The sequence below is a fragment of the Lepidochelys kempii genome, chromosome 10 (assembly GCF_965140285.1).
Source record: "Lepidochelys kempii isolate rLepKem1 chromosome 10, rLepKem1.hap1, whole genome shotgun sequence".
Classification (NCBI taxonomy): domain Eukaryota; kingdom Metazoa; phylum Chordata; order Testudines; family Cheloniidae; genus Lepidochelys; species Lepidochelys kempii.
The window spans coordinates 70349111-70366526 of NC_136389.1; the positions used below are offsets into that span (position 1 = coordinate 70349111).

At 45.5% G+C, this 17416-nt stretch overlaps 1 protein-coding gene across 3 annotated transcripts in view; it reads right to left on the reverse strand.

Moving 5' to 3' along the window:
* Positions 1-3756: 3756 nt before the first annotated feature.
* Positions 3757-17416, reverse strand: part of ABHD2 (abhydrolase domain containing 2, acylglycerol lipase) — a 59634-nt gene continuing 45974 nt past the window's right edge. For all 3 annotated transcript variants that reach the window (XM_073304157.2, XM_073304158.2, XM_073304159.2), the window contains 4 exons: positions 15482-15592; positions 13774-13843; positions 11977-12061; positions 3757-10694 (listed from right to left, as the gene is read on the reverse strand). In XM_073304157.2, coding sequence (XP_073160258.1) covers positions 10498-10694; positions 11977-12061; positions 13774-13843; positions 15482-15592 — 463 coding nt within the window. In that variant the 3' untranslated portion in view covers positions 3757-10497. The remainder of the gene's footprint in view (positions 10695-11976; positions 12062-13773; positions 13844-15481; positions 15593-17416) is intronic.

Consider the following 17416-nt stretch of genomic DNA (forward strand, 5'->3'; position numbering starts at 1 on the left):
TGAAATGGTTGGAGATGGAGGATGCTGACAAGGGGTCCATTCATCAGGGCACTGGCTCAGACTCAAACCAAACAGGATGTCTGCTCTGAAGCTGCAGGGAGGATGGGGCCTGTCTGAACAGAGACGGCTGGGGCTACATCAGCCTTCCCCAGCAACAGTACCCATTCTCCCGGCACATCTGTGCATGCAAGCTCCAGACCTGCCCCAGAATCAGCATCAGGCAGGATTCCTGAGGAGGTGATGGGGCAGTGGTCAACTGACTTGGTTCTGTATTACTTTACTGATACCCGGTTTGCACTACAGGATCACGCCTGCTAGGGTTTAGTACAGCCCAAAACTCTGCTGCGGCAGCCAGGAGCAGGCAGGTAAGAAGCCACTACTCCCCTTTCAATTTGCGTCAGCCAGTTCATTGTGGGGATTGGTATCTGCAGCAATCTTAAAGATATTGTGCCACATGGTCATACAGCCAGCAACCTGTAGCAGAGCACAAGCTAGTCCAAGCCAGTGATGCTGCAACATGGGCCCCTTGCAGGGGGTGGGAAGGTGTTTCCCCACAAAGCAGGTACAGAGCTCATAACATGCCCATCAGCAGAGGATTCAAGGGCCTGAAGATAGCAAGTCTTTTGGCACTTAGCTAGGATGCCGCCCCCATTTTAAGGCATCTCGACATTTAGGGCTGTTCACATCTACTTTCAGTTAAATGACTAGATTACCCCGTAAGCCTCAGCGCAGCAAAGGGAAACAATCAGACATAGGCTGGGATTAAGCCAGTGCCTCGGCAGAGAAAGAACTGGCACTGGACTCAGACGGGTCAGTGCATTGCTCAGAGGAGCTCGGCCCAAAGCAAGAAAGAATTTGAGCTGTAGCAGACACTGTCAGCGAGAGCAATTGTTGAGGAGTTTAGAGGTTCTCACTCAATAGAGGGCACGACACCCCTCTTCCGGCCAAATACAATTCATTTTACACGGGGGCATCTAAATCCTAGTCGAGAGGCAGGCAATGAGGGCACTTCCCCACCCCTCCTGTCACTTACACGCCATGCAAGACATTTTGGAGACCTGCTGCACAGCCAGGAGCCTGTTGCAGGGGAAATGAAACAGGATCAACTAGCCACCATGGTCTGAGTGAAGGAAACACACAGGAAGGCATTTTGTGCCGACAAATGAAGGGGGCTCTGGCTGGTTTTGACTGTGCTTTGCTATGCAGTAGGGTCAGCCAACAGGTGGTTAACTCTTCAGAGGTGTCATTTCCCAAACATTCAGGCTACAGTAGCGATTAGGAGACTGGATTTATTTCCAGCTCCTAACAGGTTAAGACACCTCTGCCTTCTCCCTCTCTTCACCACTTTCAGACAGGCTGATTTAAGAGCCAGCAGCCCCGCCGTCTGGTCTGAGAGGAGCTACCGTGGTTCCAGGCTGAAGGAAAGGGGTTGATGTGCCAGCATTCACATTTTCGGATGGTGTAGAAGGCACCAGCCATGTAGGGACTCATTCACCACTCCTGCCTACTCTTTCCAAACCTGCACCAAAATCATCATCTCTCCACAAAGAAGCTCCCAGCCATCTTCTGATTGTGGGGGAAAGAGCAGGCAGGAGAATAAGGAAGGGGGATACAGCATGAACTGGGCAAAAGATGACCCAGCAAGATACATACTTTAACCAGAACTTGATACACAAAAGGAGAACAGACACATGGTGTACAACCAGGGCAAGACTGCAGCATCCAGCAGCAGAACACTCCCAGCCAGAGCTTAAGATGTGTTGTTCCTTCCAGCCAGGACAGCTCTGGCCGATAGAGCACATAGAATTTCCCCTTATGGAGCATGTGCGGATTAACACAGGATTATTTAATGTTTTAGGCATAGCTTTTCATGGTGCAGAGGGAGCGGAGGATACTTGGCCCTTGTGGAAAACCAGGCCCTATGAATTCTCAGCTTTCCAAGGAGACACTAGTCTATACCACCCTCCAAGCCCCCACCCTGGTGCTATGTCCTGGATAGATTTAGGTGTGGGCTGGTCAGGTTGCACAGGACAGATGAGTAGTGCAAGTATGTCCCTGGTAAGTGGGACAAGGCAACATGCCCTAGGGCAGGAGAGAGGGCATCAAGTGCTGAAGGCAGCTTAGGCCATGTTATGCAAGTCATGGCGGTGACCAGTGGGAGGAGACTGTAGTGAGAGAGGGGCACTGTACTGTATCAGAGGTAGGGACTGCTGGGAATGCCCAGTGGCTGAGTTTGCAGACTGGAAAAGGAGAAGCAGGACCATATAGCCAGAAGAATATGCTAAAGTCTGCCAACTGCAATCTCCAGAAGACAGATTGGGATGAGGGTGTCTAGGCCAGTGTTCAGTTGCTAGACAATGGGGAGAGCACTTGCCCTGACTCCAAAGGTGGGCACAGCCTAATCCAGGAGTCAGTCATGTGTGAGAAATTGGAATCTTTGGTATTAAATGGAGGCACGTAGCTTCTCTGTGACATTTCTAGTGCTGCTGTGGATGGGTAGGGTACCAATGGCATTATCTACTGCCTGGGGCAATTCTAAGCAGAATGAGAGCTTTGAGCAGCTGAGAGGGCAGGTGGGCTGGTGCCACATATGTACCTCAGCTGCCCCAGCAGAGGTAGATCTAAGCTGGGTAGCAGTGCTCTTCTGAGGAGCATCAGACCCACTGGGGGAAGGAGAAGGGGATTATACAGCATAAGGAGCAGAATCAGGGTGCGCTCCAACAGACTGATAGGGATGAGGGTGCAAGTAGCTGCTTTTGAATGAGAGGTTCTAACCCTCAGGAGGGCTGCTTGGCTGTAGAGACAGAGCGGTCCAGGGCCCTTCAGTAGGCAGGACTGTTGATCTACCTGATTTCATCTGCCTGCAATCCCTTTCAAGTGGCAGGTTGACAGAGCACTGCCACCTTGCAGCAGGAGCCTTCTCTGCACTGCAGCTTTTTCAGACCTGAGCCAGGCCCCTTGCTCTGGACCCAGTAGCTTTGCAGTTTGAGATGAACATGGTCTGAAAGATACCACCTTGCCCATTGCCAGAGTTCCCAAATGCACCGCTCACTTCAAGCATCAGTTGCTAATGAAACCCCACATGACAACTTCAAAACCTGAACTCAGAAAGTCCTTTATTTTTATTTTTTTTTAAGTAAAGAAATTCAATTGAATCAAAGATAACAAAATTACATTGTTTTGCAATGACCTCAATTAACATCACACAGAATAAAGAACAAAAAAAAAATAAACACAAGAAAAAAAAATCAAGGACACATTTTATAATTTTTTAAAAGGTAAATGTCAGCAGATATAGAAAAATTGCATTGCTAGTTGCAAATCTTCTCCCCAGGAGCTGGCAGCTCCCAAGAATCTGACTCAGAACCTGGCAGCTGGGGGCAGGTCTCAGTATACAAACACAGCCTTTTCTGGGCAGCATTTAAAGTTAAAAGGATCAGGAATGTGGAAGTGATGATTCCAGAGAATCTATTCGGAAGCAAAATTTCCCATAATTTTTTTTTTTTTTTATTTCGGTTGAACAGCAAGAGTTCAAAGACATCAAGAAAGTTACACTCAAACCACTCCACTAAGGCAGCTGCATTGGAAGAAATCAAAGAGTGCACAGGTACAGATCTGGCTTCCTGAAGGGAATACCCCCCTCTGCTTGGGGACACCTGGGAGAAAGGGAAAGGGCTTTTCTTGAAAAATTGTGCTTTCTTAATGAACAGAAACACAGGTTTGTAGTGAACCAACATCTGGGGCTAAAGACAAATCGCTGAACAGCTGTTTTGGGAGAACGTTACTTGGACTTAATAGTCATTTTTGAACTAAATCTGGCCCATCAGCCATGTTTCTTTGGACTCCCAGTTGGCAGCTACCACCAGAACGTTTAGCACTCTGGTAAAACATGCTGCTACTGATCACTCTGATATGATGTGCTGTCTCCTCTGATCGTAGCTGTGTTCTCTGCATGACAAGACATGCACTGCAAAAGCTTGCCAGTCACATAAAACAACTGCTGTATATGCCCCTACTTATACAGCCAACTATGGGACTCAAGAAACCTGGATGCTCCCCAAGAGGGTTAGAACTAACCAGGCTGCTTGAAGTTAGCAGTGAGAAGAGAAAACAAGCCTACACACAGAGGAAGCAGAGTGGGACTCTTCTTGAAGGAGCCTTGTTCGGAAAAGGTTGTCTCCTCTTACAGCCCCAGTGTGGTAAATGCTGCCCTTTAATACAGTGATTGTGCCCTTGGATTTAACCAACAAACAAATTTTTAAAAGGATTCAAATGTTCAAATGAACTACAGTACAGTTCTTGATAACCCAACCCTTCCAACCCAACCCAGATGATTAACACCAGATAATTTGATCTCCGCTCTGGTGCCAGCATGCCTCAGCCCCCTCAGCCAAAAGAAGAAAACAAGTCCAGATAGAGACAGAGTGGACACAGCAGCAGGAGCATGTCTTGCAGAAGAGGGGGCATGGATCCCAGCATCAATCAAGGCACCCCTTCGTAGGCTCTTTGGTGTACCCTAACCTCTGTTCTGAATAGCCTTTTAAAAAAAACAAACTCCTACCAAGAGCAATTTGCTTTCTGCCTAGAATTTGGACCCCTGCAGTAAACATGGCTATTCTGAGTCACTATGGCTACTGCACGCCACCCAAACACACAGACCTGCCAATGGAAGGACACATGGTGTCTGACTCAAGACCAAAGCAATGCACACATACGGCCTTCCGATTAGTTAGTGTCACAGGCAGGGTCCCTTTCTAAGCTTCTTGTAAAGGAGATTTACAACCACCAATAAACCCCAGATAGGCACAACATTTCCAGGAGGTTCCTTGTATTGCTCCCCAGTGACCAGTGTCACTACATTTGGCAATAGACCCTCCAAATGCCACTCCTGATGTATCGGATAAGGAGACAGCCCATCTCCTGCTGTACACTACAGAGCCAACAAGCTAGTGGACGGAGGAAGTTAGCTCATTAGAACATGGGATCTTTTGGATTTTAGAAAGGAAACAAGTTTACATTTTAGTCAATAGCTGTGAGAGTCAGTCCCCACTTCTATAGGCAGAAGTCAGTTGTAAAATAATCTACTGCTTATTTAGTAATAATTTTAAGCCCTAAGACATACACTATAGGTAATTTTAGGCTGCCCAAACCCAAGGTTCTTTCTTAGCTCTGTACACACCTGTCATTCAGTGACATTTCACCCCTAGACAGGCTGCTTTTAGCTTTGACTCCAAAGAAGGAAAGTCGGGTGTTTGCTTTCTGCATGAGAACAGTGACAAGCAGCAGAACTGCAGCTATGTGTTACTGAAAGATGCAGCTATGTTGAGAAAGAAGTGGCAGGAACGAGGGGCAAGGCACTAGGTGTCTGAAGGGTTGTCCTCTACGAAGCTTGACAGAACTAGGATGGATGAAGAAAAAGTAGCTGGCTAAAGGCAAGTTCTGAGAGACATCAGTACTCTATGTTTTAACAATGCTCACAATCCAAAACAAATACTTCTCGAAAAACAAGAATCAGCGTCAAGAAGTGCTGAGGAGGAGACTGCGGAGACTTTCAAGTGCCTTCACAATGCAGCTGCAACAGGTTCAGACTCATCTGGAAATTCTGTCAACTGCTTCAAAAGGAGAACATTAGAAACTGGCTATTAAAGATTCTGGGAGGTCTGATGTAAAGACAAGTTCCTCAATCTCTAGTCTTAGAACAGGTCCCAGCTGCTCACCTGCAAAGTTCAAATCTCTGCAGACACCCTGGTAGCAGTGGAAGGAAGACTGGACCAGTATAATCGTTCAGGGAGAATTGGTTGCAACCTGACTAGGAGAGACCCTTTCTGGTGATTTGCTTTTAAGTGCCAATGATATCCAATGATGGGGTGCATAAATTTATGGTACTAAGTGCTAGTTAGCTGAGCCCTAGTGAATTTTATTCCATTCTACCGCCATTCCTCAATCTGAAACCATCAATACGGAAAATCCACTTGTTAGCTCCCATCTCACACAGCAGATCTAAACAGAAGAGCTGCACTGTTCCATTTGCATTATCAGGCTATTTCAGGATGTATTCAGAAGCTTACACTTTGGATGCTTGCTATGGCTAGTGTGGTTGTTTTGGAAGGTGCTTGTTGTGGAAAAAGAAAAAGTCTCTATAGGCCTGGAATGCACACTCATGACTTTCACCTCTAAAAGGTAAGAGCTCAAACCTGATCTCGGTCATATGGTATTATGAAGATGATCTCAACAAGGTCCCTGGCACACATATGCCCACATCACACTATCACTGCTAGCATAGTGCGTGGGGGACAGCAAATTAGGACTGATGTACAATGGCAGACCCTCTTATGGCAGTGTGCACTGTCTCCTCCAGATATAGGGTTTAATACAGAAGTCCCCTCTCCAGAAGCCTTAATACAGTCATATGTGCAGATTTTTAGCTAGAGGGAAGGCAGAAGAAATTATCTGCAAGATATGGCTTCCAGTCAGACTGGGAAGCTCTTAAAATTTTACATCACTGGTCCCTGGTCCATGCATTCAAAGCCACAGCAAGTCACACTGGCAAAGGAGTTTTTATTAAACATTTCTAGCTACAAAAATCTTGTTGGGATGAACTTAAGTCTCAAAACTCAAATGAGACCCTTAAAGCCCATGGCAAAAGCCTTAAGCAACTCCTTCTCTTTCTCCCAAAACTAGAGTAGCTAACTTCCACACCTCCTAACATTTATCATACCCCAGACATAAGCACAACTGCTTCAAGTGCTTTAGAGAATTCAGATGGTGGTGCAAGAACTCTTGTGACAAGAGTGCCAAGTCTTAGGTCCATTTCCATCCCCCACCCTGAGCAACTGCACCAGAATGTCGGGGATGCTAAGTGCTCCTGAAGTCTCAGACTAAGGGTAGTGCATCTATGTATGGACAGATAGAGAAGCAGTGGAAAAGTAAGTGTTATGGAAATCTCTATAGGGAGCAGGACAGGGAAGAGTTCTTGCCTGGTGCTACCTCTGAAGAGGAATGGATGCTGATCATGAACAGTTTCCTTAAGTCTTAGAGATCTTCCACAGTAGCATCCCGTCTAACCCTGGGAGGGGCTTTACTTTCTACAGAAATGTGGTGTCTCTCTTTTGGAATCACTGCAGTTAGGATGAGCTCACAAAGAAAGAGGGAATGGCAAAGTTCAGCTGCCAACAATGGTGAAAGAAAGAACTGGAATTTTCCCAGTGAAATCTGCTCCTTTGGGCTTCTCCAACAACAGAATCTCTGCCTGCCCAGTTTGACTGGACAAGCAGCAACTCCCATTGGTTTGGGAATTCCCCCAGATGTGCTTTTCATTTGGGGAAGAGTTATGTTTAGTACTCAGCAAGAACAGAAGTCACTGACTGACTGGTCATCTGCCACAATAAGATCAATTAGTTACAGTAGACTATCTCTCTGTGTTTGAAGAGATGAAGACAACACCATTCTTCCTCACGCCTTAGGAAACAGAAGACCAAAATGCCATCATCTTACTAACAGCATGGAGCAAAGCCTTTCTAAGTCAAAGCCTCCCTCACTGAATCCAAGGAGACAGAGCTCCCCTTCAGGCAGGTTCTACGACACTTAGGCGTATGGTAATGGCATCCCTGAGCTCAGCAGCTAAAGAGCTGCCAAAGACATTGAACACCCAAAACAAGCCTCTCCAAAGCAACGATCCCTTTGATTTCTGTCAGAAAATGGTTACAAGTCACTATCGGGGAAGGAAGCCTTCAGCACTTACTTTCAGAGAACTGATACTCTGCAAACAACTCGTTTACAGAAAAGTTGGAAGAGTTACATAACTGGGCTTAGTTTAGCACTGCTGAAAACTCAGGGCTCAGCTACACTGGAAAGGGGTAGAGTTCATAATTTTATTAGAGAAAACAATTTAGGTTATTTTTGTTTAAAAAGCAACTATTTGGGAAACAGCAAAAACATTTCTTGCTTCAAATACATCAACATGTAACCTGGGTTTTGCCTGCTCTTTGAAGCCTCAACAGTTTGATGGGTGCTAAGGATGACTTCTATTCCCCTGGGAGTGACGACGACTCCTACTTGCAGCTAAGCTGGGTTTAGAGGAATGAATGCACCCGGTGATCTGTAGAGGGAACTCCTTACTGTGGGAAGAGCAGTCTGGTCTCTTGGCTAGCCAGTGACCTACGAACAGCAACTGCAGAGCTGGCTATAGAGTTTAAGCACTTCTGAAGTTCAAACCCATTGTAGATAAAGAGCCACATCCCCACACATTTATATCATGTATCTATGTCAATGTGTATAAATAAGAGAGGCTTACATTCAACTTCTAAAAGAGCGAGAGATGGTATAAATAATTCATAGGACATAATTTAGAACAACAGCTACTTCAGTGAGGACAGAGCCAAAGTCAGAATGCCCTGTATGATTAGTCTGGTGATTTGTGGATGAGTTATGGACAAGAGGATGAGCCCAAAGACAGACACAAAAACCAACTAAGGATGCCCTTGCTAACTGATGCCCTGAAACATCCTTTAAGCCAGCCACAAGAGCGGCCAAATCTTGCCATGACTTTGCTTGGTCATTTCTTCTTCTTCTACAACAGCAGAACCTGAATTCTCTCTCTAAACAAGACAATGCACGGGTTACCACAGTTTGTTAAAACAGGCCAAGGCAGCTGGCCTAAGGCAAACCAAAGGAGTGTGTTTCCTGATATGATAATGCACCTTTGCTACAGTAGTTAATTATTGCTTTATTAAACAAAAATCTCTCCAATCTACTGAAATTCAGAGATCGTGTGGCCCAGGAAGCTTATTCCACTAGTGTGTTACAGGACTGAAATTCAGCAGGGTGTTTTTACCCTTAAGCTTCAACTAAAGTGCCTAGAACGCAAAACCAGGGCTAAAGCAATAAAGTGCTAATTGGTGTGGGAAGTGTGACAGGAACAGAGATGAAGTAAATGGATGATGAAAGGAGTTACAAGGACAGAGTAATGAGATGATGATATTGAAGGAATTGAAAGTAAAGCAAAGTTTGACCACAAAGTTCCACTGTCTCAACAGACTGTTTCTATTTTTATATTAAGGTCCTTGATTGTCATGGGGGAGCTTTTCTTCTAGGGTGTTTATCTTAAAAGAGCCCTCTGAGCAACAGTGCAGTATCAGCCCCTAGATGAGGGAGGTATGCAAGTGACTTTCAAATTGCCACACTTCACCTTGTGCATTAACTGAAGTTGATCTTGGATATCCTGGGTGGGGAAAAGACTTAATGAGCCAGAAGGGCTCTAATGCCCAGCTGGACATAGACAGCCTTACCAGATCCTAATAACTGTGGAGGCAGTTAGTCATACAGAGATAAACATTTAAGCTATGCAGGGCTAGAGACATCCAGTTCCCGTCAACTCCTAGGCAAGTCATGTGGCTGAAAAACAAAACCATTCATTGCTTTGAAAGTTCAGGGGAGAGATTTTGGAACATTCTACCCTGGCACATACAAGAAGGGGAGAGAAGAAGCAAGAATTGATATTGACATGTCCTCCCCCCCAACACTCCTTAAGAAACAGTGTATTAATTCTCTGTGAAATACTCTCACAAATTGGATATACCCCATAGATTGATAATCAGTGGTTCCAATGCATTTACCAGAACCCATTTCAAAAAGGCCTGGGTTAAAACACAAAAAAATACAGTGACAAAATAAAACTCTTTACATTAAAAAAAGGCAAGTATCACAAGAAGGCTATCTGTTTTGTCTTGGTGTGAGAACGTTTACATAGCAGGAAATCCAACAGAATGACCAATGTGAAACTCATCTATACACAGAGGCCCAGCAGAAAAGAAATGCAGAAGTATCAGAATGCACTGCCACCCTCAAGACAGCTGAAGCTCTGACAAGTTGCTCAGTGTTTTCTAACCCAGCTAAATCCTGGTATGGGCACTGCCAGAAAAGGCAAGAGGTCCTTGTCAGATGAGTGACAAGTACAGCTTCAGCCTTGCACCAAGGGTTTCACCCTTTCTGCAAGCCACATCCAAGGGGCTTACAGACTGAACTGCTGGTTTCTATTGATTGATACAGGGTTCTCCCAGTGTTAGGAGAGATATGACCAGACAGGAGGAACTGAACTCCCAGCACAACTCATCCACAGCTAAACAAGTTCTGCAACTCCGTGAAGAGTCTTGACCAGTGGAAGAATAACCTGATGGTCAGCAGTACTGGAACTTCTACTTTCTAAGTAGGCCATCACATTAGTGTGAGAATCCTGCAGCAAGCCCTAACCAGCAACCCAAAGCAGCAAGCCAGTTCTTCAAATGCAGCAGTGCACTGCAAACCAAAAGGAGACACAAATATGCTCAAAACCAGTTATTACCCTCTGTTGTAGCTCCTTTTCAGAAGGAAACATTGTGGCCAAACCCCAGGCCCAGGCTGTCACAAAGAGGATGGAAACCTGAAACAGCAGATGAGGGAATTCAGAGTTCCAGAAGAGGGAAATATAGTGAAGCAAATCGGAGAGAGTCTTTGAGGCAGTTACTCCTGGCCAGACGCCGCTTGCTCTGTATCTGAGCACTGAGACTTATTCCTCTCCCACTGGCAGATGGCATTTGTGTACTGCACTACAAGCTTATCCATCCAAGTGAGGGGCTCAGGAAAGAGTACAGCCCCCTCAAAAAAGCCTAGGTGGCCTCCATGCAGCGGTAGCACAAACATGACATTCTCCTGTTTTTCTGCAAGGTTAAAAGAGAAAGAGCATGAGATTTCAGAAGCCAACTGCAAAAACTAAACAGCAGAACTCTGCAACATCCCAGACAATGGTACCCACCGTGATGTGTTAGGGTGTGTCTGTGCTCCATCTGGGCAGTGGAGGCTTTGCAAGCACACACACTTGCTTCACAGCAGAGGAATGCAAGCTTTTTGCTGACAAGAGCCACAACGGATTTGAATTAATTGAACATATTACAGCAGCCCTCCCGTTTCATATAGCTGGGAAGTTCATGGAGACAAGTACCAGCCTGCTCAATACCAGCAAAGCGCTTCAGCTGAGATAAAGCACTGCAGGCTGGGACTGATGTGCAACCCATAAAGCCCAGCAGTCCCAATGTGCAGTGCTTCATTTTGACTCAGGCGTGTTGCAGGCTGGTACCTATAGGCTCCATGGGCTGCACAGTTCCATACGAAAAGGGCTTTAGGCCACACTGCAGAACTCTGGCTGCACTTCTGCCGGCTGCTGCTTCACGACATAATTCATTCAGGGCACCGCTTATGACTAGGTTTTCTCCTTATAGCTATTGGTGCTGGAACAAGAAGCCCTGCTGTTCTCCTTTAGGATGTGTGCTCTGTTCAACAGTGAGACATGAACTAGCTCTTTCTTTTCCATTCCAAGGCTTTGAAGGGTCATTTGCCTTCTTCATGGCCAAGGAACAGCAAATAGATCTCTTGGGATCTCTCATTCCAAGTCTCATTGGGACCCCAGCAACAGATGGAGGGAGATCACACAGCCACAAAGCAGGACACTTTCACTGTGCTACACTTGCTGCCCCAGGTGACGGTTAATTTTAGCCCTGAACAGTTAGACACCATCATAGGAACTATTAGCAAAGCCTTCTGGGTTTTGCCCTGTTGCTTTACTGATTCTGTGTGGGGAGCCAAGATGTGAGGAAGCAGTTCACTGCAAAGCAGAGACTATTTAATCTAAAGCTAAACCATTTCCAATTTTGCTTCCTGACATTAACACCAGTGAGGTAGCAAGAACGTGCATTTCTTGGGAAAACAATCTGATAGTTCCCTTGGGCTACACAGCCAGCTGAACAGTATTTAGTTAGGTTCTACCAAAATAAAATTGGGAATCTCCTCAGTGAATCGTGGTTTAAAAAGCAGTTTAGGTTGCACAGTACACATCCCCCAGATTATGGTAGTCTGCATTCAGACCTTGCTATACATGTTAATTCACAATGTGATGAAGGGGGAATCCAAAAGCAATAGTCAATTTTGGCAATGCATTCAACTCACCTGACAGAGCTCTTGGGATCGATAACAGACTGTCATGTACCAGAGGGTCATCAGCAGCATTAACCAGCATGAGGGGAACATAGATCTGCACCATGAAAGAAGGAAAAGGAAACAAATGGAGAACGAGTGAGTTATAGATTCCTGGTTTGAACTCAATTCTCTTAACAACAAAAGGCATCTACTCACAACCCGCCTATGAATCCACAACTGAGTGCCACATCTTGTGATGAACCTACACCTGCAGCAACAATCAGGAATGTAACAACACACACAATCAAAACGATGCCAGGTGGACTGTCACTGCTGGGCTGCTCTGCAGTATTTGGTATGGTTCAACTGAACTGCCTAAAGGACAAGCTGGGTATGACAGGGCAAACACCAGTAACACCCTGCCAACAGAGCAGTTCCAGACAGTGACACTGGGGGTAGTTTCTTTATGACTGGTACTCGGGATCCATATGTTATTCCGCACACATCTAGTGTGGCCAATACTTGAGAGCATTTGCATTCTCCTTTTGGAATGGAGAATCTAAGCTATCACTGCCAGGCAGATGGTCATCAAATGTACATTTGTCTCTGGCTTCCGAAGGGGACGTACAGCACCCAAGGGAATGCACTGCTGAAATCCGAGACGGGACAATCACAAACCGGCAGAGACAGAATAGAAGTAAAACTTCAGTTGTGCTTGTTGGTTTGGGCAAGAGATATGAAGAATGTAATTTCCCTAGGCTCCCTGCAGTCGTTAATGAGAGATGCTTAAGCAGGCCAGAGTGGCATGCAGCCCAAGCATGGTCTTTGATTAGAGGCTGACATCAGAGGATCAGATGTCAGCCATGATCATGATAGGATTCTGCCATCATAAAAAAATATTGCCAAACTGAGCACTTTCCTCTGACACCCTTTCCTGGTAACTATCACCCCCTTGCCTTTGGGACAGAGGTTGGACTACAACATGCTCTTTGTATAAGGCTACAGAAAGAACCTCACCCAATGCCTGAAGCTGGAGTAACTGAGTAGTTGCCAAGGGCTAGCTGAGAGGATTCAGTCTCTTACTCCACACATTCAGTGCAACAGGCAACTAATGGAGAAACTTACTTTTGGATATTTGAAGCCCTAATGCTTTACTGAGATCTGGTAGCCTATTCACCTTTATCTTTTGATCCAGCAGCTCTTAAGGGGGATAACTAGTACATTTCCCAGCTTTGCCTCCGCAGCCCTGGGTCTGTGCAACGTCTGATCATCTGACCGGAGAGGCAGTGTCTGAGCCTCTTTCCAAAGTGGAATGATTTATTTTAAAAGTTTCTGGAATTGCATAGATCAGAGTGATACTAATTTGATATCTTTAAGAGGGCTTAACTCTAGGTTTGGGTTTGTGCTCAGAACACTGTGTTGCTACCACCAATACAGAATTCTACGCTGAGGGGCTCACAATTTGGCTTCATGTAATATAAGCTAGAAGGCCTGAATTTGGGGTAAAACAGATGCCTCTCGGTTTCCAAGACCGAGAGGTTCTTTGGTTTGAGGGGAGCATCAGTGAAGTCCCAGATGAAGATCAGGGCTAGGATTCTCAAAGAAGCTTAAAAGGAGTTGGGCACTTAACTCACTGAATGTCAATGGGATTTTGGTGCTTAACTCTCATTAGATTCCTTAGAACTCCAAGCCCTGACATACTGTACACCTTGTGGAGTAATGAGATATGACATCTAGGTACCAGTGATGCAGAAACCAATGAACATTCCTCTTCATTCCCAAGAGCAAAATGAAAGCATAACAACCACCTCCACCGTGGTAGCTCACCCTGTGTAAGTAATGCAGACAACTCTCCTTTTCATAATATTCTTTCAGGGAACTGTAACCATGAAACTTCCTGAGGAAAAAACAACAACAAAGAACTGTAAGGCAAGAACACGTACTCTCAGTATTGAGCAACTGCCATTTTTGAATTAGTCCACTTCATCGGCAGAAGCCATGAGCTGCCCAGTGTGACCTCCTTCCAGTGGTTTAATAGAGACCATCTGTTCAGGCCCATCTCAGTGTAAATTCCCAACGTCAACACAGCACAACAGATGAAATGCTGCATTCTCTTCTGCCAAAGAGTTCTTCGCAAGAGCATGACCAGTGGAGGGAGGGGGCAGCACAGAACCTGCCAACTGAGTGAACCGTTCCCCAAAGCACTGAGAGAGAGCAGAGCAAGTGCGGCACAGTAGCAAGCCAGAGGCATGACAGATGGCAAATTAAACACCATTAACTTGTGTCTGTTGAGCAGGACATGGATGAGAAAGCCTAGCCACACCTAAGGTCTTGCAAAGCATCCTTCCTGGTTATCTGCAATCTTGACAGAGAGAGGACTGGAGGAGTGATTAAGGTTGGTTACGTTAACAACTCCCTTTTAGTAGGCCTACTCAAAACGCCTTGCTGGATCTCATCTTCAGCTACTTATGAACCCTTAAAATGCAGTTGCTGAAGGGCCCATCCTAGGAGCTGAAACTCATGGCAGTTATAAGACTTCTGAAGAAGGTAAATACTCATTTTTCTGCTGGAGTCCAATTCAGTCCCACTACCTCCTTCTCACTTCATAAAAGCCACAGCCAAGCTGCAGGCCCCAACTAGGGAGACCTGCTCCTTCCCTGCCGCATTCCTGAAAGACTACAGGGTAGCAGGATCTCCGTAACCTCACTTCCTGCTGGGCACATAGGACAGGAATCCCCTTCGCTTGGGAGCAGCTTACAAAGCCCAGGTCTCCCCAGGAGCAGCAGAGGGAAACACCTTCAGTCCCTTAGCAGCTCTGCTGGCTTTACCACCTGTTGACTTTGGGTTATTATTTTGTGGCTACAGTGTTTGCAGGTGGATGCCAATGCCTGGTCTTAAGGGAGACTCTGGAGAAGGAGAATATGAAGCCATTGGAAAATAGACTGAATTAGTGCTAGAATACTTAAAAAGCAAGAGGCAAGAAAAGGCTGGTGTTTAATATTAAACAATAAAAGCGAAGAGCTGAAGTCACCTCTATTAATGCAGCAAGGTTTAAAATAAGCCAACCATAAGGTCTGCTAAAATGAGAACAGGCAGGTGGTAAAGGTAGGAGGTGTATGTGTGTTTTAAATGCACAATCGAATGTAACACAAGGGTTAAATATAATTTGGTAGGAGCCAGCACGTGCCTACCACCTCCCCAACCACTTTATGGCTCAGGCCCCACCGGTTCTCATCCTTCTAGACTCTTTTAGGCAGGGACGGTCTTCCTGGGTTTTGTACTGCACCCAGGAAAATGGGACTCTGACCCTGACTGCAGCTTTGGATGCTTGATTCTTACAAAAGAAAGTAGCAGAGAGCTTGTCAAATGCTGGATCAGAAGCTGGCAAAGACTGGGGGGTTAGTCAACATTTTAACAAAGTTGTTCATGGTAGCAAATTTCAGGAGCTTTCTACCCACCTAGCAGCAAGTAAGTAATAGGGCAACATCAGTGAAAATTAGAAAAGATGGGCTACAGCAAATGCTTCCCGTCATACCTCATGATGGTGTCATCGATCTGCATGAGGGATGTTGCTGTGTAGAGTCTGCTCAGGTCTGAGTCGACCAGGGTTTGGGGCTGCTTAACGCTATCTCCAAACAGGACTTGCCTGAAACACACAGCAGCAGAAAATACAGTAATCACACAAAAGCAGCTAGGCCCTGTTCTGCTCAGACAACCCAGAGAAGCTTGCATCTGCCATTGCTGATACGAGCAAATGAGGACTATAGCCCCCATCCATGAGGATTTACTTATGAATGAGCATAGCTTGTTAGTTTTGGCCTGACTGCACAGGGAGGTAAGTTGAGAACTTAACGGCCCTCTCCGGGACAAAAGATGCTTTTCTGCTACATGGAAGAACTGCATTTGAAAGACGCATAAAGAGAGGACTTTTCAAAGCATATCCAGGGACTAGGGGTGTTTGGAGCAAAGGCTTTTTCAGTTAAAGGCAGAGTCCTTTGGCTTCTTACCAAAGACGTGGGTGGCTCTGGTAACAGTGCTAGAGATCATGGGTGTAGCACCTCTTTCCCCATCTGGTACTATTGCCTCACCAGTGTGGAGACAATGTTAGTTCATACAGAGAAAGTGATTTGGGACATTACCTTAACAGAAAGCTATTCACTGAGGACATTGTCCTAGTCAGAGATTACACCCAAGAGAGGACGTGTTATTTCACAAGAGCAAAACTCTACTCTGGCAAGTAGGAAACATATAGACCCCAGAACAAAAAAGACTGCAAGCTGTAGATAGCAGGAAGCTTGCAGGATTTCTATCCCCTTTAAGAGGCAGCTGTAGGGTGGAGATGGAGTTTGTTTTGGGGACTTGCCCTAGAGCATAAGAGATCTATTATGGAAGCAAAATATTTTGATAACAAAACCTCCTTTAAGCCTGCAACAGGTTTCTCCTGGTTACGATACTGAGTACCCATTTAATGGGGAGATTACAGCCCTTCATATATTTTGAGTTTTGTCAAGTTGTCAAAATATTTGGCTATCTGGGGTGAATTATATGGATCCCCACACACTGTACACACAGATAAGAGTTTCCTTCCCTCCAGAAAGATTCTCCACACTGCATGGAACATGACAGTTTTCCTTACAAGATTTCAACTCTGCCAACTGAAATGGGCATGAATAAGTTAGCTTTTTTAATTTTCTCCCACCTCCCAAGTGTCTCTGGGCATCTTAAATAAGCCAAGGAGATATCTACATATGAAGGCAACATGTCCCAATCAGTATCCAAAGCAGTTTTGGCTGTGGTAGTGGGCCAGGGGGAAACGAACATGAATTTGAGTGGGCTACCAATAAGAGTTAGTCATTCAATCTGACCTATTGCTCACCCACAGTAAAGGCATGGGAGTAAGGAGAGCACATAGGTTTCAGCAATACGTGGGAGCATTCCTTCTAGCTGTGCATTTTTAGGTTTTGTAACTCAGGCTATTGCATTTGATAGGGCAACACCCCTATGCTATGACTCCTAAGCTAATATCAAGAGCAATCCTACCTCTCTGCTCAGGTATGTGGCAGAGCACAACAGAGAGATGCTCCCTTACGTCCTTGAGCATAAGGTGGTCTCTGGCTGAAAGGGAAACACATGCAAAATACCTTGGCAGACAGACACCAGCAGTGTATCTAGCAGGGAAGGAAGGCTGCTGGCGAATACAGACCAACACTGCACTTCTCATTTTGCATTTGCTCAGTCAATGAGCTTCCTTGGAAGGCAGAAATAAGCAGCCAGGCTCAGGATGTATGAAAAGGAACCCCCCCACACACACACTATATGGGAGCCTATACTGACAGGCAGGACAAAGAATGAATGAGATGCTGGGGCAAGCTTCCCTTCCCCTTTCATTCGCAAAAATCCTCCCATTCTAGGAAGCTGAAACTTATTCATAGATTTCTAGGTATGGATTCGCTCTAATTTAAATTTTACC